Genomic DNA, 26244 nt, shown 5'->3' on the forward strand with positions numbered 1-26244 from the left:
CAGGCTGACATGCACACAATCTTCTAGATTTAAGATTAAACCATTCCATATCATATCAATATATACTTTTACTCCATGATCAAAATATGGTAAATTGCATTGGATAGCAAAAATCTTTTATATATTTCAAAATATGTCACCTGGTTTTTAAAATTTTCAAATATAGCACAAATTTTCACGTATCAGTAATATATCAGATACTCATATATATATATATATATATATATATATATATATATATATATATATATATATATATATATATATATCAATTAGTAATCAAATATATTACAAATATATATTATTTGAATAAAGTTGTAAGTTTAAAATTGAACCTCCGTTCTTTGGTTCAAAAAGTGTTATATTTGAAAAAATTTGTGAATGCTATTTTGCTAATTTTACTAAATGTTTTTACTATATTTGTGACCGCCTCTAAAAATACTGATGAACTACTCATATCAATATTACACTCGCCATATATAAATATGTATAGAAATATCAATGCTTAGGCGATACTTAGCGTTACTTAATCCCTACCGAGGAAAATGAAGAGATCAAAATTTATACGACAAAACAATTAGAGACTTGGAGCATAACGCACTAAGCCATCTAGATAAAGATATAGAATAATACTTACTTCCTAATCTATCAATATAAATCTAGTTACTAATCACCACTAAAAATATGATGTATTTATTTTTGAAGAAAGTAATTAAAGATCTCTTCCGTCTCATTTTGCATTCATCTCTACTACTTTTCGTACGTATAAAGGATGGGGAGCAAAAAAATATTATGGTCATTTAGGATGAAAATTTAAATCTTAAATTGTGACTAATTTTTTTACCTCACGTTATTAATAATGTAACCTTTTTTTTAACATATATCTCTAGTTTTTTTTAACTTTTTAAAAGATAAAAATATAAAACAATTATCCAATAGGTCTGATTTTCTATTACTTTCAAGTTTAGGGGCTATCAAAATTCCAGAATTGTTACTTTGATCATAAATGAGGGTGGGGAGGGAGAGACTTTCTTTAAACACACCATCCTTTTTTATTAATTTAATGAAATTATTGCTTTTTCTAAAAATATTTGTTTATTTAGCACGTTTATTATTTTAAATTAAAAACATATCAATTCAAAAGTTCATACTATCGAGGAGAAACTTTTGTTTACTTTCGCCAAAAAAAAAAAAAAAGCACACACACACCAATTATAGCTTTATAAGTGGGGCATGGGATATTTTGCTCTTTTCTCCATTCTTCTTTCTATTAATTTATTATAATTGATTTCTAAAAATTACAGTTAGTTTATGCATTCATTTATGCTTTATTTGACATCCAAAGTTGAAAGAAAATAATCTTAAATTCTAAAATTTTAAAAGATACAAATGATTTAAAATTCTTAACTTTGTTTGGAATCAAATAAATTTTAATGAACTTAGTATGGATAAAAAATAAAATTTCTTTATTTTGGTACTTTTTAAGTAAATATTTACTGCTTACTCTTATAATTTATATATAGCACTTAAAGAAAAAGACCTCAAACCCTACCCTTTCCTTTTTTCCCCTTAATATTTTTATTTATGTACTAAAAAGAGAGAAAAAAAAAAGGTAAATCCAACTCCCTCTTTCTTCCCCTCCCTGCTTTTTCCCATCCATTTATTTATTTGATATAAAAAGTACCCGAAAGAAATATAAAAAAGAGGAGACCTAAATGAAGCACTCCAATAGAAATTGATGCAATATCATAATTACAAAAAAGGAGATTTGAAAGACCAAGTAGATATCGTGATTTTGATATCCTACCATAGGTTAGTAGAGGGTTTAGAAATGCCTGTCCATTTATCTTGTGAAGCTTCCCATTTTCTAGTCGCTTCCTTTTTGCTTCCAATCTAATATGATCTTTCTTCTTCCTACACATCATGCTTGTATGCATATAGCACAAAATGATGATTCTACTATAAAAAAAAAAATATTCCAACTGCCAATCAAAATTCAATGAAATGACATATATGACCGTTGCAATAGTAAAACGTCAATGCTCCCCTACTATAAAAGACAGAGTTTCTCATTTTTAAAGGTTGTACAGTCTCTTAGCTTTCACATAAGCTCGTCTTGACACCCAACTTGAACTCAATATTAACTTGAGCTTCGAAATGTACATGGTTGATCAGCATCGGTTTTATTTATGCAAATAATTCGACAGCTTGGCAACCAACCTCAAAATCTATGTGGGACTATTGCTGACATGCCAACTCATTCAGTGTAGTGCCAACTCATTCAGTGTAGTGCATCAACACAGTCTGAAAACATATCAACTTAATCAAAATAATTATAACAATTAACACAACTAGATTTATAAAACCATAACCACCTAAAATTGCACATCATACAAGATGTATCAATCAAATGAAATGAATATCTGCCAACTTAGCATAGCTTTTTGGTTATTAATAAAGCATATATGTGCATTTTAAATTGTGATATATATGAGAGAGAAACTACAAAATGTATTTAATCTGAACCCTAACTACAATGGGAATACAACTTATTTAACTAAGAAAAATACTTACGAGCAAAGTATTTACCTTTAACCGATGGTGGTGTTGCAGTCAAACGCCTTCTCGCTGACAACAGGTTTGAGCTGAAACTTCAAAGCACATTCCAAACCATACACCACGTCGTGCATTGAAGGTCTCTCCGCCCCAACTTCACTCACACAAATCTCTGAAACTTCCAAAAATTTCCTCAATGAGTTCGCTTCGATCGTCCCCATAAGAAACGGATCAATCAGCTTCTCAACCACTCCCTTGCTTCGACAGAGAATCGCCCAGTCGGCGAGATTTATCTCTTCGTCGCTCCGAACAGAATTGACGATCGGAGGTCTCCCAGAGAGAACTTCTAAAAGCACGACGCCGAAGGAGTACACGTCGGATTTTTCCGTCAGCTGGCCGGTGTTGAGGTACTCTGGATCTAGATATCCGTAAGTTCCTCTAATGGTGGTGTACAATTCTTTGGCGTCGGATTCTCCGAACTTCGATATCCCGAAATCGGCGACCTTCGCCGTGGCGTTTTTGTCGAGCAAGATGTTTGTGGTTTTAATATCCCGGTGGATGATGACGCCGGCGGCGGTACTAGTGTGCAAATAATCAAGCCCTTTTGCTGCGTCGATGCAGATTTGAAGCCTTTTTTGCCATGACAATGGAGGATGATGATCATAATCATGGCTCTTCCTCGAACCGTATAAGTAATCTCTCAAAGTTCCCCCCTCCATGTATTCGTAAACCAAGATCATCTCTTCATTTTCGTGGCAATACCTGTTAAAAGAATAGCCATAAAAGATTTGGGGTTAAAGATCCCACCTCGAGATAAATAACATAAAAAAGAAATGGGCTACACGACTCATATCTTCATATCTATCCCCACACCTGTACCGATTCTTGCTTGGTAGAAATTGCGTCAACGTGACTTCAACTCAAAACCTCAAGAATATTCTTTGAGATCCCATGTCACCCAAACAATCATTCAGAGACGAAACAAATTTAAATATTATACATTATGTATATCCTATAAAACGACACTCTAACCCATTAACTTATATTTTTAAGATCATTGAAACAAGGATGTCCTATCGACTTAAATTGTTGAGTTAAGGAAGAGTTTCAACATACCCATATAACGAAACAAGATGCCGATGTCGAATCTGAGACAATATAATGATCTCTGTGTGAAACTCCTTAAAACCCTGTCCAAATCCAGGCCGGCTTCGTTTCACAGCCACTTCCTTCTCCCCAAGTTTGGCATAATAAACCTTCCCAAATCCTCCAACTCCAATCGTTTTCTTCTCATCAAACCCATCAGTTGCCGCACTTATTTCCCCAAACGGGATCTTCAGTTTAAGGTTAAAATTGGGAGCAAGATCCACAATGGATACAGTTCCTTCCAATGGACGTTCATTTTGATCAGTAACAAACAAAGGACCTCTAAAGTAACACAAAATCAGCCCAATCAGTAGCCCCGTAATTACAGCCCCACCAACACAAACCCCAACAACCACAATTCCCAAGTTGTGATTTTTTTTCTGCTTCAGCTTCAAAACAGGAGCACCCACAAACGATTTCTCAATCAACTCCATAATCTCTACTCCATTCAAGAATGGTATTGACTGTGGAGCATCTCTACTACGGGCTATACTCATATTGAGATATCCTGAATCGTCTGAACCAATGACAAACTTTAACGTAAATAGCTCCCCAATTTGATGAATATGGCCTTTTTCGGTGGAACCTAACAAAGTGACCCGATTACTGCCGGATAAGAAATCGAAGTGTAAAACTTTGCCTCGTTCTTCGACTATAATTTCGCAGAAGTGGAGCACAACAAAGTATTTGCCGTTCTTCTTGACCTTGAAAGCCCATGTTAAATTTGAAAGCTTTGATCGTCCAGTGGTGTCCATTTTCAATGCCTTGGCGGTGTTGTACACATAAATTGGGGCTACGTAAATTGAAGTCGCCATATATTCTATTTTTCCGCTGTAGCTAATGTTTTTTGCCGCCGATGGAGAAGCCAGAAACTCATCATCTGGCAACCAAGTTCTCCAAACGGTGTCGTTATCTGGAGTGACCAAGGAACCACCCATCGAAACCCTGCTGTTAACAATTGTGTTTAGTTAACCATAATCTTTAAAATATTTCTTATAGAGGTATGAAAATTTCAAAGTAATTTGATTTATAAGCAAGAATCAGTAAAGCTTTACCTTTTTAATCCTAAATTGAAGGAACCTGCATGACTCGTCTTTTTGTATTAAGCTCACAAAAAATTTCGACACGACTTCACGGTATGTGATAACCAACAAAATTTCATGCCCTTTTTGTTAGAAACGTTGATAAGCCCTCACTAAAATTCACTCTAAAACTCACCAACTTTGAAGAGAATAAATTTGTTCTCTTACGAAACTCATCAACATACCAGAGAAGCCACAAAATAAAACACACAAGAGAAGACACAAAATAAATATGGATACATGTATACACACCATTCATGTATCTCAATACATAACTTAATGTACCTAACAATTCATGTATGTGTACGAGAACGAATCTAGCTTAAATTTTTAATACCCTTGCTAATAGTTCTCATGTGTTTAACATTATATAGTGTATCGTATAAATTGTTAAAAATAAAGGAACTTTCGTACCCAAGTATCACACAATGATATGATATTATTGTCCGCTTTATGTATAGCCCTCATGACTTTATTTTTTATTTCACCAAAAGACGTTATACCAATTAAGATAATTGTTCTCTCTTATATATCATGTATCAATCTCTTCCCTAATTAATGTAGGATTTTGTTTGCACACTTTAGAAACTTAACAATACTTTCCTCAAACAAAGTGTCACTTGTACCTTGTCTTAAATAAGTCATGCATTCATCTACTCTCAACTGACAATGAGAGCCTGCTTCTATCCAGCACTTCTAGATATATCACTTGCTACACGGACCACCTTGTGGGAACACTAGGTGTCGTTCTATTGCACTTTCAATCTCCGCCCCTCGAACAAAGAAACATCATTCTTCCTATCAATCTACTTGACTGTGATTGGCTTCTTATCAATCTACCTTGACTTGATAGGGCATATCTTGCTCTTCACCCGAGCATAGAGCACCTTGCTTGTTAAGGATTTTACATTGAAAAGAGAGGGGACTTAACAATGTATTATAATAAACATGGGCTACTTCTATCATTGCTAATTGGTTTTGAGATGAATCTCATGAATATTAATATTGATCACTTTTTTTTTTCGATTTTGAGATCCATCCACAAGTTCCGCAATAACTATTAGGCTTACCAATCACTCTTATTAGCTCTCCTCTACGAAGATTCCTCCCAAACTGCTAGGTTTTTTTTACCATGGCTTGGATACCACTTGTTAAGAAAATTACTTACCAAGAAACTTTTTCCCTTCTACAGTTCTGTAGTGAAAACTAAATCAACCACTCTAATAAGATATATAGAGAAAAGCAAATAAACGACACAAGCAATTTATACTTGTTCACTCAACTATGGGTTACGTCTAGTCTCCTGCGACAAAGGATTCTACTATGATTTTGGGGTAATACAATGCGCAATACAATAATCTCTTAAGATACTCTCTCTCTAGATGCCTCACTAAAGGCCTACTAGCTTCTATAAACTATGTGCAACAACACACTGATAAAATCTAAAACTTGAAACTGTAGTATTTATAACGTCGTTACAGCGTCATTGCGCTAAGGACGCAAAAATATCCGTGTGCAAGGAATCGCGACATCGCAGGGGCGCTGCCTCCTCGGCCCAGGTGGCCTCCGATGCCAAAGTCAGGAAGAATCCGAGTTGCCCTACAGAGAAAATGGATGAAACCGAGTTGATGAAACTTGAGGTTTGCAACCAACGTGTGCCATGTGTATTGTGAGAATTGCCTCCAACAGGGTTCAATCTCAAAACAAGTTGGCTATGAGAAGACTAAGCCCATGTCTATTATAAACATTTGTCAGATCTGTTATCTTATCAATGTGGAATCCTTAACGTGTCCCTCAAAGATGATACTCTTTTGGGTTCACCGATCTTAGGCCGAATCCCATTTTTGGATTAGGTGCTCGTTTGAGTTTTTTTGGCTCTGATACCATATAGATTTTGAACAAATTTTAATAGTCTACACACACTCCAAACTGAATGTTATACCGATTGTATTGATTCAGTTGATGCACAAGGAATATACATATACTAGCACACAGGTCATGCTAAAAAAGGCAAGAGATTTCTCAATGAAAAAATAACAAAAGTCTTCCTCTTGTTTTGGAATATGTTCCAACGGTAATCTCAATTATGAGCTGTGATTAAGACTTGTTTATGGAATATGCTTTAATTGATAATCTCAATTACGAGTTGTGATTGAGACCAAATATTTGGTTGAATATTTAGAATCTTAAAATGTAGAAGAAGGATGCGGCTAATCATATAGGTTGTTGTGTTTGTTGTTGCTGTTGAGCTATCTTCTTTTACACTAACATCTTCTTGGCGCCAACCAAGGCTCGGACAATCCTACATGGTTTTTTCTTCTAGACGTAAGAGATACATCCATGTACTCCTACTGGAACTAAGTGGTCCCTGATGCTTCCTTCCTTGATCGCACCCAACGACTCCAAAAAGAAAGCTTCTTCATTGATGGCTTGACCAACCTAACCAAGTATGTTGTCAAGCTAGAGTCCTCACCCTCGACTTCATCGCCAACTATAGTCTTTCTCTTTGATGCACTCTTTCGCCTACGTGACTTCATCACCTCTCTAATCTGTCTGACAGCAACTGGGGCTAAAATCTGACAGTTTGTTGAACAACTCACTAAGCTATTCTTCCTTTCCTTTCGTTTATTTCCCAACTATTGAACTCGAACTGATGGCAGATTCTCCTCATCTGTCCTAACTCTCAATGCTGATAGTTTTATCAAGTCTCCCTTTAAACTATCTGCAGCCCTGTGACCTGTCTCTCTAATTCCATTGCAACGCCAGACCTTGACACATACATTGAAGCTTATCTGTGGCCAACAATCACTCCTCGAATCCCCTCATGAGTTTCCACATATCCTCTCCAAACTCACTTCTATAGCCTTCATTATCCAGTTTCCCTGCTAATATCAAATTTATCCTAAAACTGGGTACGTAGCTAATGACAAAATACTACAGTTGTCATAACCTTCAACTGAAATTCTCAATCATTACTAGTTGAATGTATGCACTGTTAATCCTTAAATACTGTCAAAGGATCCTAATCTAGTATGTAGCCAATCCCCTAAATAGTGCACAATCAATTCAATGTGTGCATTGTCATGGAGGCATAAAGTCATGAGAATACTCCTTCAGACATAGTGATTTTAGCTACTGCAACTCCTAAAATCACTCACTGTCCTTAGTAAATCCGTAAGCATTTTTATGTTGCCTTTATGTTGGTCAATCTTGTGGGTACTGTTAGGTTTTATATCTTATATTCTCCCTCTCAAATTAGTTAAGTATATATTTTGTACATTTTTTGTCTTTCCCTATTTCTTTAGTTAGCAATAGCATATTTATAAATAAAGTCCGAAAAATACTCTTTCAGAAATAAGTGGACCTAACAATAGTTTATAATAGACATGAGCTACCCTCTCATTGCCAATTGGTTTTGAGATGGAACCCCATGAATATGAATACGTAAGATCATGCAAAACTAACTCGGTTGCATTGTCAGTCCTCAAACGAACATCACAATTCCTGTGCTCTTGGAGATTCTCCCATTTCTCATCCACACCACGCCATGACCTATAGTAAAGGATGTGAACCAACTCTTGTCTAAAGATACATGCATCAAAGCTGCAGTATCCACTACCCATTCTAATGACAGATCCACAAATGTCGTGTAACTCTCACCGCATGCTAACAACATGTCATAGTCTGACAAAATATTTGTCTGTATTTCCTTTTCTTGATCTTCTTTAAGCTTCCTGTAGTGTTTCTTCCAACGAAATTGACACAGTCGTTTTAATTTATGGCCTTCACTTCCCCTGAAAAAGTGATCTCCATCGACTCTAACTGATTCATCAGTTTATTCATCTCGTTTATGTGGGAGTTCACCAATGTGCCGTCCTCCATATGAATGTTGAAGTATTTGCCTGTCGTTCCTTTAGGTCCCCTCGAAGTAGTTGATGTGACTTTCCTCTTATAGCTCTGATACCACTTGTTAAGGACAACGATACCCTCGTACTTCAAGTATCTCTACAATGGTATAATATTGTCAGATTTGAGCTAACCCTCACGACTTTGCTTTCAATTTCACTTTAAAGGTCTCATACAAATGAAGATAATTGTCCTCTCTTATATATCATGGATAAATATGTTCCCTGGCCAATATGTGACTTTGTTTGGCCAACATAAATGTTAAACAAATTACACAAAATTAAAAGTTCATATATTTATTTAAACCTTTTCAATTTATAATTACTAAATAGAACTAAAACAATGCAACTTTTTAAAAGTTAACAAACTTGTAATCTAACAAAATTAGTACGGTTAACTCATTTGACCCTCGTGCTAATTGTTTCCTAACTTACCAGCGAAGAGTGTTAAAAGGATATAAGAATAATATATTAAATTTACCAAAAGCTTAAAGGCTTTTGTGATTTATCACCTATAAGTAGCACGAAATGCTCGGGAAGCCATCTCATTTTGGAAGCTATCGTTGATTCTTCCTTGTGTTAAAACGGCATCAGCAGATTCTGGTTTTGAAAATTCAGGAGCAAGAAAGAGTTCAATGGCGTTCACAAAAGCCAGAGACGATTCCAAAGGGGAAAAATGGATGCCAAAAGGGCCTCTTTCAATCTCGAAAATGAACTCCTCAACAGTTGGTGTCTTAAGATCAGTGTTATGACGCGAAAAATTTGATAACAGCTGAAATCCATTATTGGTGAACACATTAAACCGAGCTTGAGGGAGATTTTGATGTGGGAAAAAATGGAGGCGCACCACGTAGGTGCCATTTTGATTGATGCTGTTGAAAACGTACCATGTTAGCCTATTGTAAACTCTTGCTGTGTGATAGATTTCCGGTATGGTTGTTGAGATGGTGTCGTCTCTAATGAGTTTGCTCTTTCCGGGGCGGACCTCGATCGGCAAAGGGTCGGGCTTTAGATCGCTGATGAACCGCCGTTGGAGCCCAAAATTGGCGTCGGATTCCGATCCGCAGTTGAGGAAATACATGTTGAAAGTAGTGTAAGAAGCTGCAGAGATTATAGAAGGGAAGAAGAATTGAAGAGGTAAAAGAGGAAGGAGGTGGAGGAGGATAGGTATTATTGCCATTGATTTGTTGGGAATGAGAAATGAAAGGCTTGGCTGAGTTGCTTGCATATTTTAGGGGAGTATGGAAAAAAAAGAAAAGATGTAAATGAGTTTAAATCCTAAACCCTCCCTAGATAAGTTAATTATTATCCATATTCATGGGTCGATGAGTAGTTTACGTCTATTATAAATTTTTGTTAGATCATTTATTTTTTTATTATAGAATACTTAACATGTCCCTTAATATAGGATTCTTTTAACTCATCGATCTTGGTTGGATTTCATTTTTCGACAAGATGCTGGTTTCAAAGATCGATGTGTCCGATCTATATCTTGCAATTTTTGAACTCAACAAAACTAAATAACCTATTTTTCTAAAATGTTAAAACATTTATTCTAGTCTATCTAGCATTCCCTCATTTTCGGAGCCAAGATTAATTTGGGGACTAAAAAAAACTTATTGGCTCCAAAAATGAGGGGTAATAACTCATTTCTTCGCTAAAATACTAATAACTCATTTCTTCACGAAAATGAGGGAATAGCCACTTTATTTTAGGTAATAACTCATTTTCACAGCTTAAAATTCTATCGGTTCAAATATCATCCTTTAATTTTTAAATATATATATATAATCTTTCTGGATAATAACTCAATTCTTCACTAAAATACTATTTATGATCATAAATATATAGCCGATCATTTTCAATTATGAAAAAAAAAATCGGCTATTCCATTAATTCAACTGTCCAGAAACTAACCATTTGATAGTTCTTTGAAACAAAATAAATAAATAAAATAGAATGATAATTCTTTTTAAATGTATTTGGGTTATTCTTCCTTTTTTTAGGTTCCAATAATTCATAGATCAACTTTCAAAGGTTATAAAGTAAAATTGATCTTTTGAAAATATATATAACAAAACATATCCATAACCAATTTAAACCACATTATGTGTAATGATTAAAGTTGGTGCAATAATTGAATGATATTTTTAAAATGGTAATAAAGACAGACTTGCTCTACTTTGATTCAACTTCAATTCACTTTAATTAGCTGATTTGTCATTTGTGAAAGATAAAGAGTAAAAGAGGAGGAAACACCCCAAAAGTTGATAGCAATGCCAAATGCTGCATGCCTTATCTAACTTTAAAAAAAGATGTTTGAATTCATACACTTACACAAAACACCACTTATTTTGGGACTTTTTTTTTTTTTTTCCTTTGAACTCAAAACATGTGGGGGAGTTAAAAGGGAGTAAGAAAAGGCAACTATTAAAAAAAAAAAAAGCTTAAAAAGGTAGATGAATTGAACCTAAACCTTGAGCAATAAAAATAATGATAAATAAAAATTAAGAAAATAGAAAATTGACACAAGATTTATATTGATTCACTTAATGTAGGCTAGGTCTAATTGATTTAACTAAAACGTGACACAAAAACTTCCAAGGGTTTATAATCAATCGCCCTACAATTATTTCTCTCACTCTTCTCCCAAATAAAAATGCTCACAAATTAATCTACAAGCTATGTTGATTGAACAATTATCTGTCAAAGAGAAACCTCTCTCTGTTCTCGTAAAAAAAAAAAAAAGGCGAAAGAAGAAAGAAAAATAGGTTTGGGTTCAATGTACTCTCGACCCAATAGTGCAGCGATAATTTTTTTTATTTGCTCAATTTTCTCTTAATATGGGTTGAGATTCAACCCTCTAAATGGTCCATGATATATGTCTTAACTAGTTGAACTATGCTCATGTTCACTTAATGTTTATTTGATTTAGAAGCGAATTCAAATTTATCTTGATTATTTTGATTTAAGAACTATCATATAGGTATTTTCGTTAAAGTGATGCTAGAGTTGGGATGAGATTTGATGAATGGAAACTGTGTAGGGAGAAATTCGAGCAGGTGACGTGTCGAGCATTGCGGAAGATAGCTGGACACGAGACCATAGACGATTAGAAACATACACTGTGGACTTATACGGGCACACCACTATCGGAGTTGCACGAGAGGCACGTTGCAAGTTGCAACCTGCAGCCTACAGCAGGATGGAGGATAGAACGACAGTTGAAGGTGCCACCTACTAGATGTTGCACATTTGCTTAACAATTTGAGGTAGAGTGCAAGCACACACTATCACAAGTAATAATTATGAAAGTATATCGAATTCGTCTCATAGGGACTAGTTCCTTTTCAAATAAATTTGCAAATTGCTTGAATCGGGTTTAGGAGAAAAATAGTTGGAATTGTTGGGAACACAGTTTAAAAATACCAGGAAAACATAATTTAGAAAGCCAATATAATCCCCCTAATACTACTTAGTTTTAAATAGATAAATTACACACCCACTAGATGCGTCAGACACATTTTCGCTCATTTTATGCAAACTGATTTGACTCCTATTCCATACCGTTTTTAGTTTGTTTAGAAGCTTAGGCTAGCATTTACACACGTCTATGAAATACTAGATTTCTAAATAATGAAAACTTCAACTTTCGTTTAACGAGTAAGAGAGTCTATGTCTTAGTTTTTGTTTTAGTTCTTATTTCTAAGTAATTTCCCGTTTTATCTCGAAGAATCTTGTTCGATTCTAACCTTTTCAGAATTAAATTCAAGCTAATGTGGTTTAAACGAGTGACCAACAAGTAAATCAACTGGATGAATTATATCGATCAAGATAGGTAAGAGGGGAGAAAATGATGTGCTCACCTTCAAAAGATAAGGAAACTAAGATATTTGTAGGAGAGTTGAAAATGTAATTTAGCTACTCATGACAATTGAATAAACGAAATCATAAGAGAGATTAACAAAAAAAATTCATTAAATTAAATTAGAAAAATAATTACAAGACCAGAAGACAAAATAAAGTCAACTAAATTTCAAAAAGAGTACAAAGCAAATTATAGAAAAGCTCATGGAAATAAACCATAAACGAAATCAAATGTCATTGGAATTCAAGAATTAGGCTAAAAAAAACTAAAGAGAGAACTACAAAAGCTTGGAATGGTTCCTAAATGATCTCTTTGCGACGTGTTTATAAGCTTGGAGGATGCTTTTTTGTTGGAGATAAATTTTGGAGGTTAGAACAATCTTGGATCAACTAATTTTGACTTCCTCTTGCGTGATCTCAGCAAGAATGGTGTGGACATTTGATTTTCATGGAATGTTCGGTCAAAATAAATTGAAATGTACGTCTTGGTAAGAAATGCACCTGGTGAATTTTGGTGCAGCAGGGAATCTCAACAAGAATGTAGCTAGCGCATTTGATCAACAATTCTTGATTTTCCAGGCAAAACAAACATATTCTCATGATTTTACTTGCATTTACTAAGTCTAAGTGCCCGAGTCTTAGAACGCAGAATATATGCATTTTCACTTGATTATATGCATGCACGTACAATTTCAACCTCAATTGATTGCATGACAACATACACCTTTTAACTCAAGGCTTAACACCAGACGTCATGAACGTCCACCCCCGCCTGCCAGAATCTTGTACCGTGAGGTGCACCCCTCGCCCAAAATTGTTGTCCTTTTTGGTGGGCCACCCACACCTAGAAGATGATGACCACCCTGTATTTTTTTTAATCACTTTAAGAATATATGCACACGACATAAAACAGTAGATACATTTTTGTCATTCCTGCCGCCTTGTGAAACCATCCAATAACTCCTCCCTTAAAAACATGCATTGGGCTTTAAAAACCCAAACTCACACCGGACCCCAACTCATGCTTTAAAGGCCTCTTAGAGTGCAAAAACAAGTCGTTTTCAAATATCCAAAGAGAAAACAACTTTCAAACTTTCAACGCCGTCGCCCACGGTTTTCTGCCTACGTAACCCACGCCACAACATCACCACCAGAACCAGAGCTACCATGGCGCGGCGGGTCGCGGCGGGCAAGCCCAGCCTTAGCGACGTCGTGTTGGCCGACGAAGATCAGATTCTGATCACCAATCAGATTCGAGCCCAATTCGATTCCATCGCACCCAAGCGTCCCACGAAACCGAGCAGAAGCGAACCCGATTCGTCCCCACAAAACCCACCTCAAGAGATCGCCTCACAACAGGCCATTCCCGAGCTCAACAAGCTCCTAAATCTCCAGTCCCAGTCTCATGTGGGCTTCGATTTTACCCCTCTTTTTTTTTTCTTCATTTCTGCGGAATCTTGATCTGGGTTTGATTTTTTAGAAATTTTTAGTTACAGGGTTTGCACTTGGGGGAGGGGGATTCGTTGCTGGTGCAGGAGGAGTATGTGGAGACGCAGTATTACAAGGAGTTGGATTCAGTCGAGAAACGGCATCACAAGGTTTGTTCTGTTTCCATCTTTTTCTTGAAATTAAAATTTGTTGGGTGTTTGATGAAATTGATTGTGTTCATTGAATTGGAAATTGGAGCTGGAAGCAGACGGGGGAGTGGGTTCATACAGGTGGGGATTGAAGGAGGAGAAAATGAAAGTATTGAAACTGGATTTATTGATGGTGCAAATGGGAGAGTTCATTTTCATGGAGGATATAAAAGCAATCCTGCAACTAATGACTGGCTACCAAAAATTGGTAGTGATGATCATCTGATCTTCAAATCCCAGAAGCTCAATCGAAGTGAAGCTTAATAGTTCATGTAATGTGATTGCCTCCTAATAACCTTGATTGAATCGTGCGGCCACATTATTCTCCTCCAAACGAAGATTCGAATTTTTGACTTTTAGACTGACGGATGAATAATATCTTAATGAGCTCAAATTTATGAGGAACCGCAGAATATGGTTATTTCAAATGACTGCTTAAACTATGTTTGTACAAGTCAATGAACCAATCTTTTCATATTATGTGAGCTAAGAGTAATCTAATACTTATTGAAAGTAATGAAAAAAGTTCTCATAACTGTATGCTCGTTTATAATATTCATACTGATTTTGGGTGTGTTTCCATCATCTATTTTTTCTTATATTAGAAACATATTTGATCTTTTACATAATACATTTGATAGTTTATGTTATGATATGTGGATTACTGTAATGTAATACAAAGTTAGGAAGAATAAAAACTAATGTTGCTAAAGTTGGACTACTGGAAAATAATTAAATAATAATATTAAGTAATATGAAGTATGTGAAAGGTCATCAACTCTTTTCATGGGGAGTTTTTTCCATTTGTGGGGCCGAGAAAAAGGGAAGGAGATATGGAACCCGTGAGTGGCAACAACCACCAAGTTTAGTGGTGCTATTGTGCCGGGTGATAGGTGCCTGTAATCACACGTTTGAGTAAGAGCTTTGGTGAGTTCAGGCTACTAAATCACCTCTTGGTTGGAGATATATGTCAATTATCATGAGCTAACCTCGCTTTGACTATTTTTAGTACCAACAATTAAGAATTGGTTTTCCCCCTCTTTTTATGTATATTTGCCTCCTTTGAAGGACTTCCTTGAACATGACCCTACGCGACTAGTGGGGTGGATAAAACTCTTGTCGAAGTTTAGCCTATAGGAGTATGAATATTATTCTCATTCATAATTACCAACCAAGTTAGTATTATTTAAAAATAATGTGTGGTCTAACAATATTAAAGAATTGTTTATAAGAGGAAATATTAGTATTAAATAAAGAGAATATGTACCCGCAGTTCTAGAAATTTTTATGAGTCTCCACATTTACCACATATTTGATTCTATTAAGATTATGAGAGAATTTTAGTAAATATTTTTTAAAAAATGTAAGTAAAAGGCTAAATGTATGAAGTTGTTCTTAATCTTGCTTTTCACAACTTGGTTTTTAATCTTTTAAATTCTTAATTTTACCTTAATCTTAATCTTTTAAATGCTTAATCTTGTAAAGAGAATGTGTACCCGGCCTATAGGATAATTGCAAACTTGGCATAATATAAATAAAATATTATATAAGTAAAACCTTAGTGAAAATCTTGCTAACATTTATTTTAGTACAACAAATTGGAGGTAGGGGATTTGAACATCTAATTTCGAGAAATAAAATAGGTGCCAATTACCACTAAGCTATATTCTACTACAAACATTTCTTTTGCTTTCTCTAATTAATAATATTCTATCTTTAATATATTGTCTCTAACTTATTTATCACCCTTTAACTGTTCTCTTTCTAACATTTCTTTCTTTTTTTTAATTAATATTATTTCTCTAACTTTACTCCCTAACAAATTTCTCTCTTTCTCCAAACTTTTATTTCTCAATATCCTCATATTTCCTCACTCTAGCACATCCTTCTATCTCTCTAACTTTTAAAAAAATAGTCATCAAATCTGAATAATTTTTGCTTTTTGAAAACAAAAAATAGAAAAATTAAAAACTGAAAATAAAAATAGTTATAAAATGGGCTTAATATATTCGTATTACCTTAATCTAAGGCAGCCGCATTAGGAGTCGTAAAAGAGTTTGGTTTTCTATTATACTTCAGTCGCATTGAATTTACTCATTTACCCTCTCAAGTGTTCTATTACGATCACATTATCACAATTTTTGCAGATATACACTCGGATAATTTTCTTTTTTTTAGTACAACATATCAAGGTAGAGATTCGAACTCACAACGTTTTGGTCGGAGATAGATGTCTTAATCAGTTGAGTTATATTTAGGTTGACATTATCGTCGATAAAATGACTAAATTGATGATGAAATTTTTGACGTCATACTCTATCGCTCCTAACATTTTTTTCCTCTTATTCTTTTTATTTTAGGGAATTACAAAAATAGCCCATGAAAAAATATGTATTTAAGGTTTAAAATTTTATAAAAATGACATAAAATTACAAATTTATACCAGGTAAGATCAACCAAATATTATTTTTGTGCCATTCAAAGAAAAACAAAAGGTAAGATATTTTTATAAATACATATTTATTTTATGTTATTTTGGATAATTTTGTCCTCGGTGCTCTCCAAAATTTTACTCCACCTCTTCTAATATTTTAATTTCAAAATAACTCAGTGGTTAAAAAAATTTATATATTAATTTCTCTTAAACTTCTATCTTTAGTTTTTTTAAAACACATTCAAATGTCAATTTTATACCTTTTTTTCTCATCAAATTTTTCTTCTCTTACCCTCAATTATTGTACTTAAAAAAACAAACTTCGTTTTCTTAAAAATTTTTATTTTTAACTTGTGGCTCTTTAAAATTTGTGTCAAACATTTAATACTATTTGGTATGTCTTTCTAATTTTTATTACTATTATTTGAACTTTATAGGGTGCTTCAGTCAAGAAAAACCTATAAAATTTTCTTATCAAGAAAATATATGATATATACTTCAATAAGTTATGATATATTCAAGAATATAACATCTAGAAAGGATACAAATATATGCAAATAAGAGTTATTTATTATTTTTTTTTAAACATGAGTTCTTTTAGTTAAGTTTAGCATAATTAAAATATATGTCAAACTGATTATAACTCAAAAGTAACTAGTATATATCTCCGATTAAGAAATTGTGAATTCGATCCTCCACCTCAGATGTTGTAGGTAAAAAAAATTACGCTTTAACATGAACTTTATCCATAACAGGGCGAGCTTTACACATAACTTCCAAAGGCTTAGCTTTGAGAATGGTAATGCCGCCGCCCTCTCCCATGTCAATATTTTCTTCTCCACTTTTCTTCCACTCATAACATTGAATCATCAGCGCCAATGTGAGTCCCACAAACCGTTCGCCCATAGTTGCTCCAGGACAGGCCCTCCTTCCGAGCCCAAATGCAATAAGTTTGTTGGACAGCAACTCATTTGCTGCTGATCCCAGAAACCTCTCCGGCCGAAAGCTCGTCGGGTCGTCCCACAGCTTCGGGTCTCGATGAATCGCCCACGCATTGACCAACAATATTGTGTCATGTGGAATGTGGTAGCCAGCGACTGTGCAGTCGGAGGAGGAGTAATGTGCGATGAGCATCGGAGCAGGCGGGTGCAAGCGGAGGGTCTCGAAAACAATGGCTTGGAGGTATTTGAGGTTGGCGAGATCGGATTCGTCGACGAGTCGATCTTGACCAACCTTTGTGTCCAACTCAGCTTTGGCTTTCGTCAACACTTCTGGATTGTTGAGCAATTGGGTCATTGCCCAGTTCATGGTCACGGACGTCGAGTCTGTTCCTGCACGCAGCAAAACCTGCATATTCTACTGCATTCAATGAGAAGAGATACTCACACTCGATCAAAAATTATTTCACTTTCATGGTTACCATGAACACAACAAAATTTGACTCCAAGAAAGTGAGTGTGAACTAATTAAATTCTTCCATTTTTCTTCTTGTTATTCGTAGTTCATGAAGTTTACTGTTTAGGTTATTCAATTCGGATTCGGTCAGTATTAAGTATCCCACGTCAAAAGATCAAATGACCTAACAGAGTTGATAAGATCTATGTGCTACTTCCATTTTTACCAATTGATTTGATTTTGAGATGTATATTGATGAATTCAACAAATTTAAAAAAAAAACAAAAAAAGAAGGAAAAAACCAACAAGTTTAAACAAGACGGGTAAAGATTGGTGAGCTTAAAAGACCGTTTTGAAAAGACATGTTAAGATCCAAATTACTTAGACACTTTTTTTCTTTTTTTAAATTCAATGATAAGATAAAATTAAAGAATTGAATATTTAAAAGTAATTTTTATTTATTACAATAAAAAAATACTTTTTAGTATCTATATTTTCACTTAAATAACCCTTTAGTCTTGTAATTTTAAATTGATTGCATTCTTAGCTAAAAAAAATTTAGAAATGGTAACAATTTAATCCCTCCACTAAACAATCTTAGTATTTCTAGTCCATAGACACGTTTGGTTAGTCTTAATTTATCAATTTAAACATATAAAAATATATGGATATAACACCACGATTGAAAAGTTTACAATAAAAAAAAACATTTGTTTTTTATTTCTCTTTCTTGGGTGTGAAACAACTCAAGCATCCAATCTTAAAAAAAAGCCCAGTATTTTCCAAAATCCATGTAATTTTAGCAATATTTTTCCAACTAAATCCTTACCAGAAAAATTCAATTAAGGAGTTAATTGAAGGCAATTAAATGAAATCAATAAAATTGCTAACCAGAACGAGGCCTTTAACAATCTGATCGGTATAATACTGTGGTTCCGACTCCTGCAATTCCAGAAGACGATCCAGCAGAGAACAACAATTCTTCCTCTCAATCGCTGAATTCTTCTTGTTGTGCCGCGCTTCTTCAACCAGCGCCTCCATGAATTTATCCGTCCTCTTCATCAATTTCGCCAAATTCCTTTCATATCCGCCGTCGCACCCAATCCATCTCAGAATCGGCATGAAATCCACCCAGTTCGACGCTCCTCCGTGGCACGAAATCTCCTCCATCAGCTCACTGAACTCACGCGCCTCCGCCTCGTCGGAGACCTCCTCGCCGTAGTACCGTTTTCCGGCCACCATCCTCATCACCACGTTGAACGTCACCTCCGAGAACATCGATTTCAACTCCGCCTTCGCGAAGTCCCCGCCCGACCCGGACCCCGACCCGGCCCGGAGCTTCAGCAGCACCCGCCGGATTTCCTCCTTCCGGATGCTCAGAGAGGAGCCGAGGCGGGCCGTGGAGAAGAGCTCGCTGGCGGTGAGGCGCCGGAGGTTCCGCCAGTGGGCGCCGTACGGCGCGGCGGCCATGGTGGTGTGGTTGTAGCCGAGGTGCTTGCCGATGATGAGGCGCGGCCGGTTGGCGAAGACGACGTCGTTCTTCGTTAGGCATTCTTCGGCTGTGTCGAGTGAAGAGACTACGACGGCGAGGCGAGATCCGAATCTGAGAGAGAAAATGGGGCCGTATTCGGCGGCGATCTTCTGGAAGTTGCGGTGGACGGGGCGGCGGAGGAGGCGGAGGTGGCCGATGATCGGAACAGACGGCGGGCTCGGCGGTAGATTCCGCCGCGGGGCTCTGATCTGCTGCCGAAAAAGGATTGAGGCGAGTGCGAAGAGGAGCAGAGCGAAAACAGAGAGAGAATCCATTTTAGTTTCTTTTTGGCGGTTTGAAAGGAATTTTTTCTTGATTGAGATATCTATTATCAAGGTCTCGAAGAAATAAATAGATAAAATATTACCAATGAATATTTACCAAATATATATATATAGTAGAAGTTAAGAAAACAATTAAACAATTAAACATGCAATTTGGTGAAATCTTAAATTTGAAAATAAATAATTCGATGACAACAAAGTTGTATTCCATATTTTTTAAAATGTGTTTGGGAAGATACATGAAAATTGAATCTTAATCTTAAAAAGTAATAATTAAGATGTTATGTAATATATTTGTAACTTTATTAGTTACATAATATTATAAATATCTAGTTTAATTTTAAATATTATTAATTAATTTATTAACATAAATATTATAGATTCTGTTATAATCAATATTTTATAATTTTATAATATATATTATATTTTACATGTTTTAATTTTAACAAAATTAAAATGAGTTTCTAACGTGAAATACAAAGTTTTTATCTTTTTAAATATAATTCTCTATTTTAAAGTTTTGAATTTGAAATATGAAAAGATTGAAAATATAAAAAAATTGTTTTCAAAATTTACACTATTTAGATTACAAAATTCAAAAGCTGTTTTTTTAAATAACTCACCAAACCGATATTTATTGATTAAGTGAATTTGAAAATAAGAACCATAATCTAAATTTTCTATCAAACATGTCCTAAATTTCTAATAAGTCATTTTTCTATATGTCCGACACATGATTCATGATCAAACTTTCATTTGTTTAAACCTACGCCACAACCATTTGAATCTATTTAAAATTAATCAACCTACCGATCTCAAAAAATAAATAAATAAAAATTAGTCAACCTGCCACCTGAATAATATAGTCAGTATGCTACTGTAATATTAATTCTAAGATATTTAATGGAAACATTTTAAAATAGTGGAACTAAATAAATACAATATTTACTAGATATTTTAAAAGTGTAACTAGATACAGTTGTAAAGATGATCAGACTCGTAAGTGAATAAAATTTTTATTATTAGAATGATATTTTGTACTTTTTATATTTCATCAATATTTATATGATATAATAGAAATATCAATTAACATGGATTTTTTTTATTTTTACTTTGACAATATTAACGTGGAAATATTGTCTTAGGTATATTAATTGTTGGTTATAAGCTGTTAATTAACTAAAATAGTTTGTTAATACATAAGAATACATATAGTCCACTCACTTTGAGAACCACCAAAAAGATTTCTTAGGAAAGGGTGGGATTAGGGCTACTGGGTAATTGTGGTAACTTTTGAAACATAGTTAGCAAAATATGGTAGATTTTAAATATATTAGAAAAGTGTTGTTATTTTAGTTATAATCACAACCTAATAATAAATTTAAATTTCTTACACAAAGTTAATCAACCTAAGCGTATTTCAACCAAATGTGAAGGTTGTGAGTTCGAATCTTCACTCTTATATTCTGTAGGAGAAAAAACTTTTTTTTTACTGAATACTATCTTTTCATGCAATCTTTTACTTTTTCTCGAAAATCTTCCAATTTTAAAATAATTTATTTCAGTAAAATGTAAGATAATGTATATTGGTCTCTCTTGAGCAGACAATGACAAGTATTTGATGCTACCAATACGGAGTAAATGTGGGGAAGTCCGCGATTTTTGTAGAGGGAACACTTTTGATATATTTAATCCCTCAATGGTATGACGAACAAATAAAAAAACTTTTAAAGTTTAGTATTTATATATTTTTAATCTAAAATAATTATTCATATATTTATAAATGAATTAAATATAGTCCATCGGACCCTTCACTCTTAAAATAACCATAAATTATTTGGGGAGCTAAAAACTTGAAACAATATGAGTGATAAATTATTTTATTTTATAGAGAGGGAGTTAAAAAATTGTATTTGTTATTTGAGAGTATAGATTTTGAATCTATACCCAATAGTTATTAGAAAATAATCATATTGGAGAGGTATCATTGAATAATTCTTTTCAAGATTAGGGTTACGAGTAAAGGGTAAGAAGTAGCTAATTCTTTGTCAAGATCAATACGTCTCTCGTTGGAACACGTTTCACCTTAAAAATAGGAAAACGTTTCGGGATGAGAGATTTGTTCAATTAATGATACATCACCAAACTATTTCTAATAAGTATTCGACATCTTTGTTTTGTCATTGAGTTTAGGACACTTTGGGACTATTTCTAACCATTGTAAAGAAAAATCGAACTTCGGTATTTGAATTATACATGAGTTAGCTTTCAAACCTCAAATTATTAGCTAAAACATTTTAGGGTGCTAATATTTGAAAGCTATAACAAAATTTCAAAGAAATTTAATTGAGCTACAAATTGCATTCGAAATTTAAAAAAAAATGCATTACAGATTAAGCATTTTTAAGTATGGATATTTTGGCTTTTCTTTTTCTTTGTTCTTCTTTTCTTCTCTTCTCTTATCTCTCTTATTTATTTTTTTATTCTTTTTAATTTTTGGCAGATGCATATTCTTAAATTTTGTAACTTCTATTTTAGTTCACTTAATGTTATCTAGTAGGATAGTATTTAGTCCTAATTTCAGCTTTGGTTCATTTTAGTTGTTGTATTTTTAAAATGTTCATTTTGGTTCCTCAACTTTTAATTTTGGTTCATTTTAATCTATGTACTTTCAAAAGGTTCAAAATATTCGTTTTGATTTTTATACTTTTAAAAAGTGACTATTTCAGTCTCTTATTTTTATTTTTAATCTCATTTTTTCAATCACAATTTCAACACAGCACTAAACTCAATATATTTATTGAAAGGTAACCATGACTTTATATTAAATGGTTTTGTTATATGTAGAATTTATTTAAAATATTGAAAATAGAGACCAAAATTGTCACTTTTTAAAAGTCATAACAAAAACGAACATTTTGAAAGCAGAGAGACCAACATGAATCAAGGAAATCAAGACTGATTTTGTTTCCTCCGATCCAATCGATCTATCGCTTCTGCTGGATTGTTCTGGCTTAGATGTTTTGCATCTTCTCATTCTCATTCTCATGCTCTGTTTTAATTTCAGTCATAATTAAAATTAGTATTATTGGTATTAGGGCTTCGTTGATTGCAATTCAAACTCAAACGTGAACTAATTAAGATTTAAGGTACAGAATTAATATATTTAAAAATGATCACATAAATTCTATTCCTCTCTGTTTTAATTATTTGATTGTATTGAAGGTATTGTTACTTTTCAAGGTATTTTTTCTTTAAAATTTTCATCTTTCTTTTCAACATTTTTCTTCAAATTTTTTTATTTCTATCTTTTAACTATTTTAAGTTTTATATTTCGTTGTTGTCTCTCTCCAAAATTTTTCTCTCTCCAATTTGGGATTTTTATAAATTAAGTTAGGGTTTTGAAAAAATTTCTCTCCAGAACATTTTCAAACATTTTCTATTTTTTCTCTTGATTTTTTTTTCACTTGTCTAAAATTAGTCTCAAAATGTTTTTTAAAATTAAAATTCATTTTTCTTTAAAACTTGTATTTGAATTCTTTGAAAAAGTTAATTTTCACTTTCTCTCTCTTCCAAATTTTCTATCTTTTTCTCTGTCTATAATAGTTCCCACTCTTTCCAATTCTCATTTACTTTTTTGCCTCTTAAATTTTTGTTCTGGTCTCTTTTTTAAATTTATCTCAATCTCTTCATAATATTTGTAAACTTATTTAAGATTTAATAAAAAAAAATTAAGAATTTTATATGCGTTTTTCCAAAAAGTGTTTTTTCAACATATATTCAAGTTTCTATCCTAAACTTTTTTTCATCTTTTTAAGTTTTCCCACTCTTAATTTTTTTTTCTTTGCCTCTTTATAAATCTTTTCTTCACTCTCTTTCTATAATTTTCATTTTAAAAAAAATACTTAATATTAAAAACATTTTAAAAAGTTTATATTTTCTCCCCAAAATTTGTCTTTAAGATATTTTAAAAACACTTTTATTTCTCACTTTCAAACTATTTTAAGATGTCCTTCTTTCTAACATTTTTGCTCCTTAAATTTTTATTTCAACTTTTTTTCAAATGGCGACGATTTAGCTGTCACCAAAAATCAATGGTGAATCGAGAGAGATCTACAGAATCTTATGGGATGCATAGAATTTTATTTTTTATCAATTTAAAAATGTTAGTTCTAGATAGCAATATTTTAATTGAATTAGACTTTAGGCCCAACTTGATCGGGAGAGATAGATAACTTTAAATTCTTTCCTACCTGAAGAAGATTGAAACTAATATACTTTCATTGACTAGTAAGTAATAGCTGTCAATTCCGCAGAATGATCAATGAAACCAACTGAATCCACTCTCATGACATGATCAGAGTTCGATGCACCATTTTTAAGAAAGAGATCATGAGACGGTTTACCCATCTTTAACATACGAGAAATCACTCACAACAGAAAAGAGGTGTCAACAATGTTTCCACCTTCTTGACTCAAGATATATCCTCCTTTCTTCGAAGCTTTCTACTCAAGCGAAGCTCATCGGCAAAAATGATTAAAAATTAATTTGCATGTCCTTATCCCAATGTTTAAGCAAATCTCTTGAACTTTTCATCTCCTATCTTATATTATCTTCTTATTTTATTCTTACGTCCCTGTGAATTGATTTATCTAAATAATTTTGAGGTTTACAATAATATAATGTAATGGAGATTTTATACTCAATGACGACAATTTTCAATCTATATTAAAACTTGAAATTGTACGCTAGTTGGCAACCTAACTATAGCCAAAGCTAAGTTGGACACAGATTAGTCAACCATTCATCGATTTGGATCTTGAGGTATTTGAACAAAATAATAGTGAGCCTTGAAAAACATAGATGTGTGTGGTATCATTTGAGCCTTGAACCAACCATCCCATCGTCAAGCAGTATGGTTTGAAAAAGAAAATGAGCTGCATGGGTTAAAAGTACCATTTGAGCTGCCAATATCAATTTAGTTCAGAAATAATTGACACACCTCTCTGACCAAGAAGTCAAGAGTTCAAATCTCTCACTTTAGTTGTTGTACTAAAAAGAAGTACCATTTGAGCTTAATTCTAGTCCTTCATTCGAGAAAGGATATGAACATATAAATTTTTCACCTTTGCTTGAAAAGGATCGAAGAAAATCTATGATATATACTTCCGTAATTTATGATCTATTCATGAATACAATATCCATGAATGATTGAAGCATAGAGTTATTTGTATATAATCAAACCTGGGTCAAATTTTATGCAGAGCATTGAACTGAAGTTTATCCATAACCGGGCGAGGTTTACACATAACCTCCAAAGGCTTAGCTTTGTGAATTGTAATGCCTCCTCCTTCGCCCATGTCAATCTCTTCTTCCCCACCCTTTTTCCACTCATAACACTGAATGAGCAGCCCCAAAGTGAGTCCCACAAAACGTAGAGCCATAGTTTCTCCAGGACAGGCCCTCCTTCCAAGCCCAAATGCAATAACTTTGTTGCACTGCGACTCATTTGCTGCTGACCCCAAAAACCTCTCCGGCCGAAACCTCGTCGGGTCGTCCCACAGCTTCGGGTCCCGGTGAATCGCCCATGCATTGACCAACAACGTAGTCCCACGTGGAATGTCGTAGCCAGCAACCGTGCAGTCCTCGGAGGAGTAATGTGAGAGCAGCATCGGAGCAGCCGGTTGCAAGCGCAGGGTCTCGGATACAATGGCTTGAAGGAAGTTGAGGTTGGCGAGATCGGATTCGTCGACGAATCGATCTTGACCGACGTTTGCGTCCAACTCAGCTTTGGCTTTTGCCAGCACCTCTGGATTGTTCAGCAATTGGGTCATTGCCCAATTCAAAGTCACGGATGATGTGTCTGTTCCCGCACGCAGCAAAACCTGCATTATTTCTACTACATTCAAGAGCAAGATCCCCACATTGTGATAAAAAAAAATGATTTCACTTTCATGAGTTACCAACACAACAAAATTTGAATCCAAGAAAGTCAAAAGTCTGTACTATCAGTCTCCCTCCCACAAAACCTCAATCAAAATCGGTTAAATTTCAAGTTGCATGCTAAAACCCTAACACTATAGAAATATAGTGTTTAATATATCTCCAAATTTTTTAGGGTGTCTAATAAGTTGAATAATTCTGGTAAACTTACTGGATTACTTCTTAATATTGAAAACATAAGACAGAAAATTGAATATCGGGATTCTATTGAAATACAATTCAAATTTTTGTAATGAGTTGTCAATCTATATTGTATACAAAATTGAAATTTTAAAAATTAAATTATTTGTTAAACACGATTTAAAATATTAGAATCTACGAAATACAAAATTGAAATTTTAAAAATTCAAATATTTGTTGAACACGATTTAAAATATTGGAATCTATTCACTCCAAAGGCCTA

The 26244-nt window shown here is 33.9% G+C and overlaps 3 protein-coding genes and 1 pseudogene across 8 annotated transcripts; 1 reads left to right on the plus strand and 3 right to left on the minus strand.

Moving 5' to 3' along the window:
* Window positions 1-1729: 1729 nt before the first annotated feature.
* LOC111017894 (putative receptor-like protein kinase At2g23200) lies at window positions 1730-10060 on the minus strand. Of its 3 annotated transcripts, XM_088120374.1 has the most exons (5): window positions 9577-9717; window positions 9202-9461; window positions 3673-4647; window positions 2590-3318; window positions 1730-2304 (listed from the first exon to the last, which is right to left on the minus strand). In XM_088120374.1, exons 1-4 carry the CDS (start codon window positions 9577-9579, stop codon window positions 2592-2594), a joined length of 1965 nt encoding a protein of 654 aa, XP_087976500.1. In that variant the 5' UTR covers window positions 9580-9717; the 3' UTR covers window positions 1730-2304; window positions 2590-2591. The 3 variants fall into 3 exon arrangements, with proteins under 3 accessions (XP_087976500.1, XP_087976498.1, XP_087976499.1); XM_088120372.1 differs by having other exon boundaries at window positions 1731-2304; window positions 9202-10058; XM_088120373.1 differs by lacking the exon at window positions 1730-2304 and having other exon boundaries at window positions 2469-3318; window positions 9202-10060.
* A 3503-nt stretch (window positions 10061-13563) lies between these two features.
* On the plus strand, window positions 13564-14780 carry LOC111017922 (uncharacterized). Of its 4 annotated transcripts, none has more exons than XM_022293815.2 (3): window positions 13564-13963; window positions 14053-14154; window positions 14243-14780. In XM_022293815.2, the coding sequence occupies exons 1-3, from the start codon at window positions 13724-13726 to the stop codon at window positions 14417-14419; spliced, it is 519 nt and encodes a 172-aa protein (XP_022149507.1). In that variant the 5' UTR covers window positions 13564-13723; the 3' UTR covers window positions 14420-14780. The 4 variants fall into 4 exon arrangements, with proteins under 4 accessions (XP_022149507.1, XP_087977150.1, XP_022149506.1 ...); XM_088121024.1 differs by having other exon boundaries at window positions 14253-14432; XM_022293814.2 differs by having other exon boundaries at window positions 13567-13963; window positions 14047-14154.
* Window positions 14781-17264: 2484 nt separating this feature from the next.
* LOC111017882 (cytochrome P450 81Q32) lies at window positions 17265-19890 on the minus strand. The gene is made up of 2 exons (XM_022293765.2): window positions 18914-19890; window positions 17265-17974 (listed from the first exon to the last, which is right to left on the minus strand). Exons 1-2 carry the CDS (start codon window positions 19826-19828, stop codon window positions 17351-17353), a joined length of 1539 nt encoding a protein of 512 aa, XP_022149457.1. The 5' UTR covers window positions 19829-19890; the 3' UTR covers window positions 17265-17350.
* A 5088-nt stretch (window positions 19891-24978) lies between these two features.
* Window positions 24979-25980, minus strand: LOC111017895 (cytochrome P450 81Q32 pseudogene; annotated as a pseudogene).
* Window positions 25981-26244: the final 264 nt, after the last annotated feature.

The sequence above is a fragment of the Momordica charantia genome (genome assembly GCF_013281855.1).
Source record: "Momordica charantia cultivar OHB3-1 chromosome 2 unlocalized genomic scaffold, Mcharantia_2.0 BLBB01000002.1, whole genome shotgun sequence".
NCBI classification, from domain to species: Eukaryota; Viridiplantae; Streptophyta; class Magnoliopsida; order Cucurbitales; family Cucurbitaceae; genus Momordica; species Momordica charantia.

Bases quoted from the DNA above. Each gene is read 5' to 3' on its own strand.
- LOC111017894 (XM_088120372.1), bottom strand. From the start codon at position 9,917: ATGCAAGCAACTCAGCCAAGCCTTTCATTTCTCATTCCCAACAAATCA. The intron at 4,648-9,201 runs GTGATAAATCAC...TGTTAACAGCAG, and splicing joins GCATTTCGTGCTACTTATAG to GGTTTCGATGGGTGGTTCCT. The intron at 3,319-3,672 runs GTATGTTGAAAC...TTCTTTTAACAG, and splicing joins CATCTTGTTTCGTTATATGG to GTATTGCCACGAAAATGAAG.
- LOC111017922 (XM_022293814.2), top strand. From the start codon at position 13,724: ATGGCGCGGCGGGTCGCGGCGGGCAAGCCCAGCCTTAGCGACGTCGTG. The intron at 13,964-14,046 runs GTGGGCTTCGAT...AGAAATTTTTAG, and splicing joins ATCTCCAGTCCCAGTCTCAT to TTACAGGGTTTGCACTTGGG. The intron at 14,155-14,242 runs GTTTGTTCTGTT...TGGAAATTGGAG, and splicing joins TCGAGAAACGGCATCACAAG to CTGGAAGCAGACGGGGGAGT.
- LOC111017882 (XM_022293765.2), bottom strand. From the start codon at position 19,828: ATGGATTCTCTCTCTGTTTTCGCTCTGCTCCTCTTCGCACTCGCCTCA. The intron at 17,975-18,913 runs GTTAGCAATTTT...TAGAATATGCAG, and splicing joins TTGTTAAAGGCCTCGTTCTG to GTTTTGCTGCGTGCAGGAAC.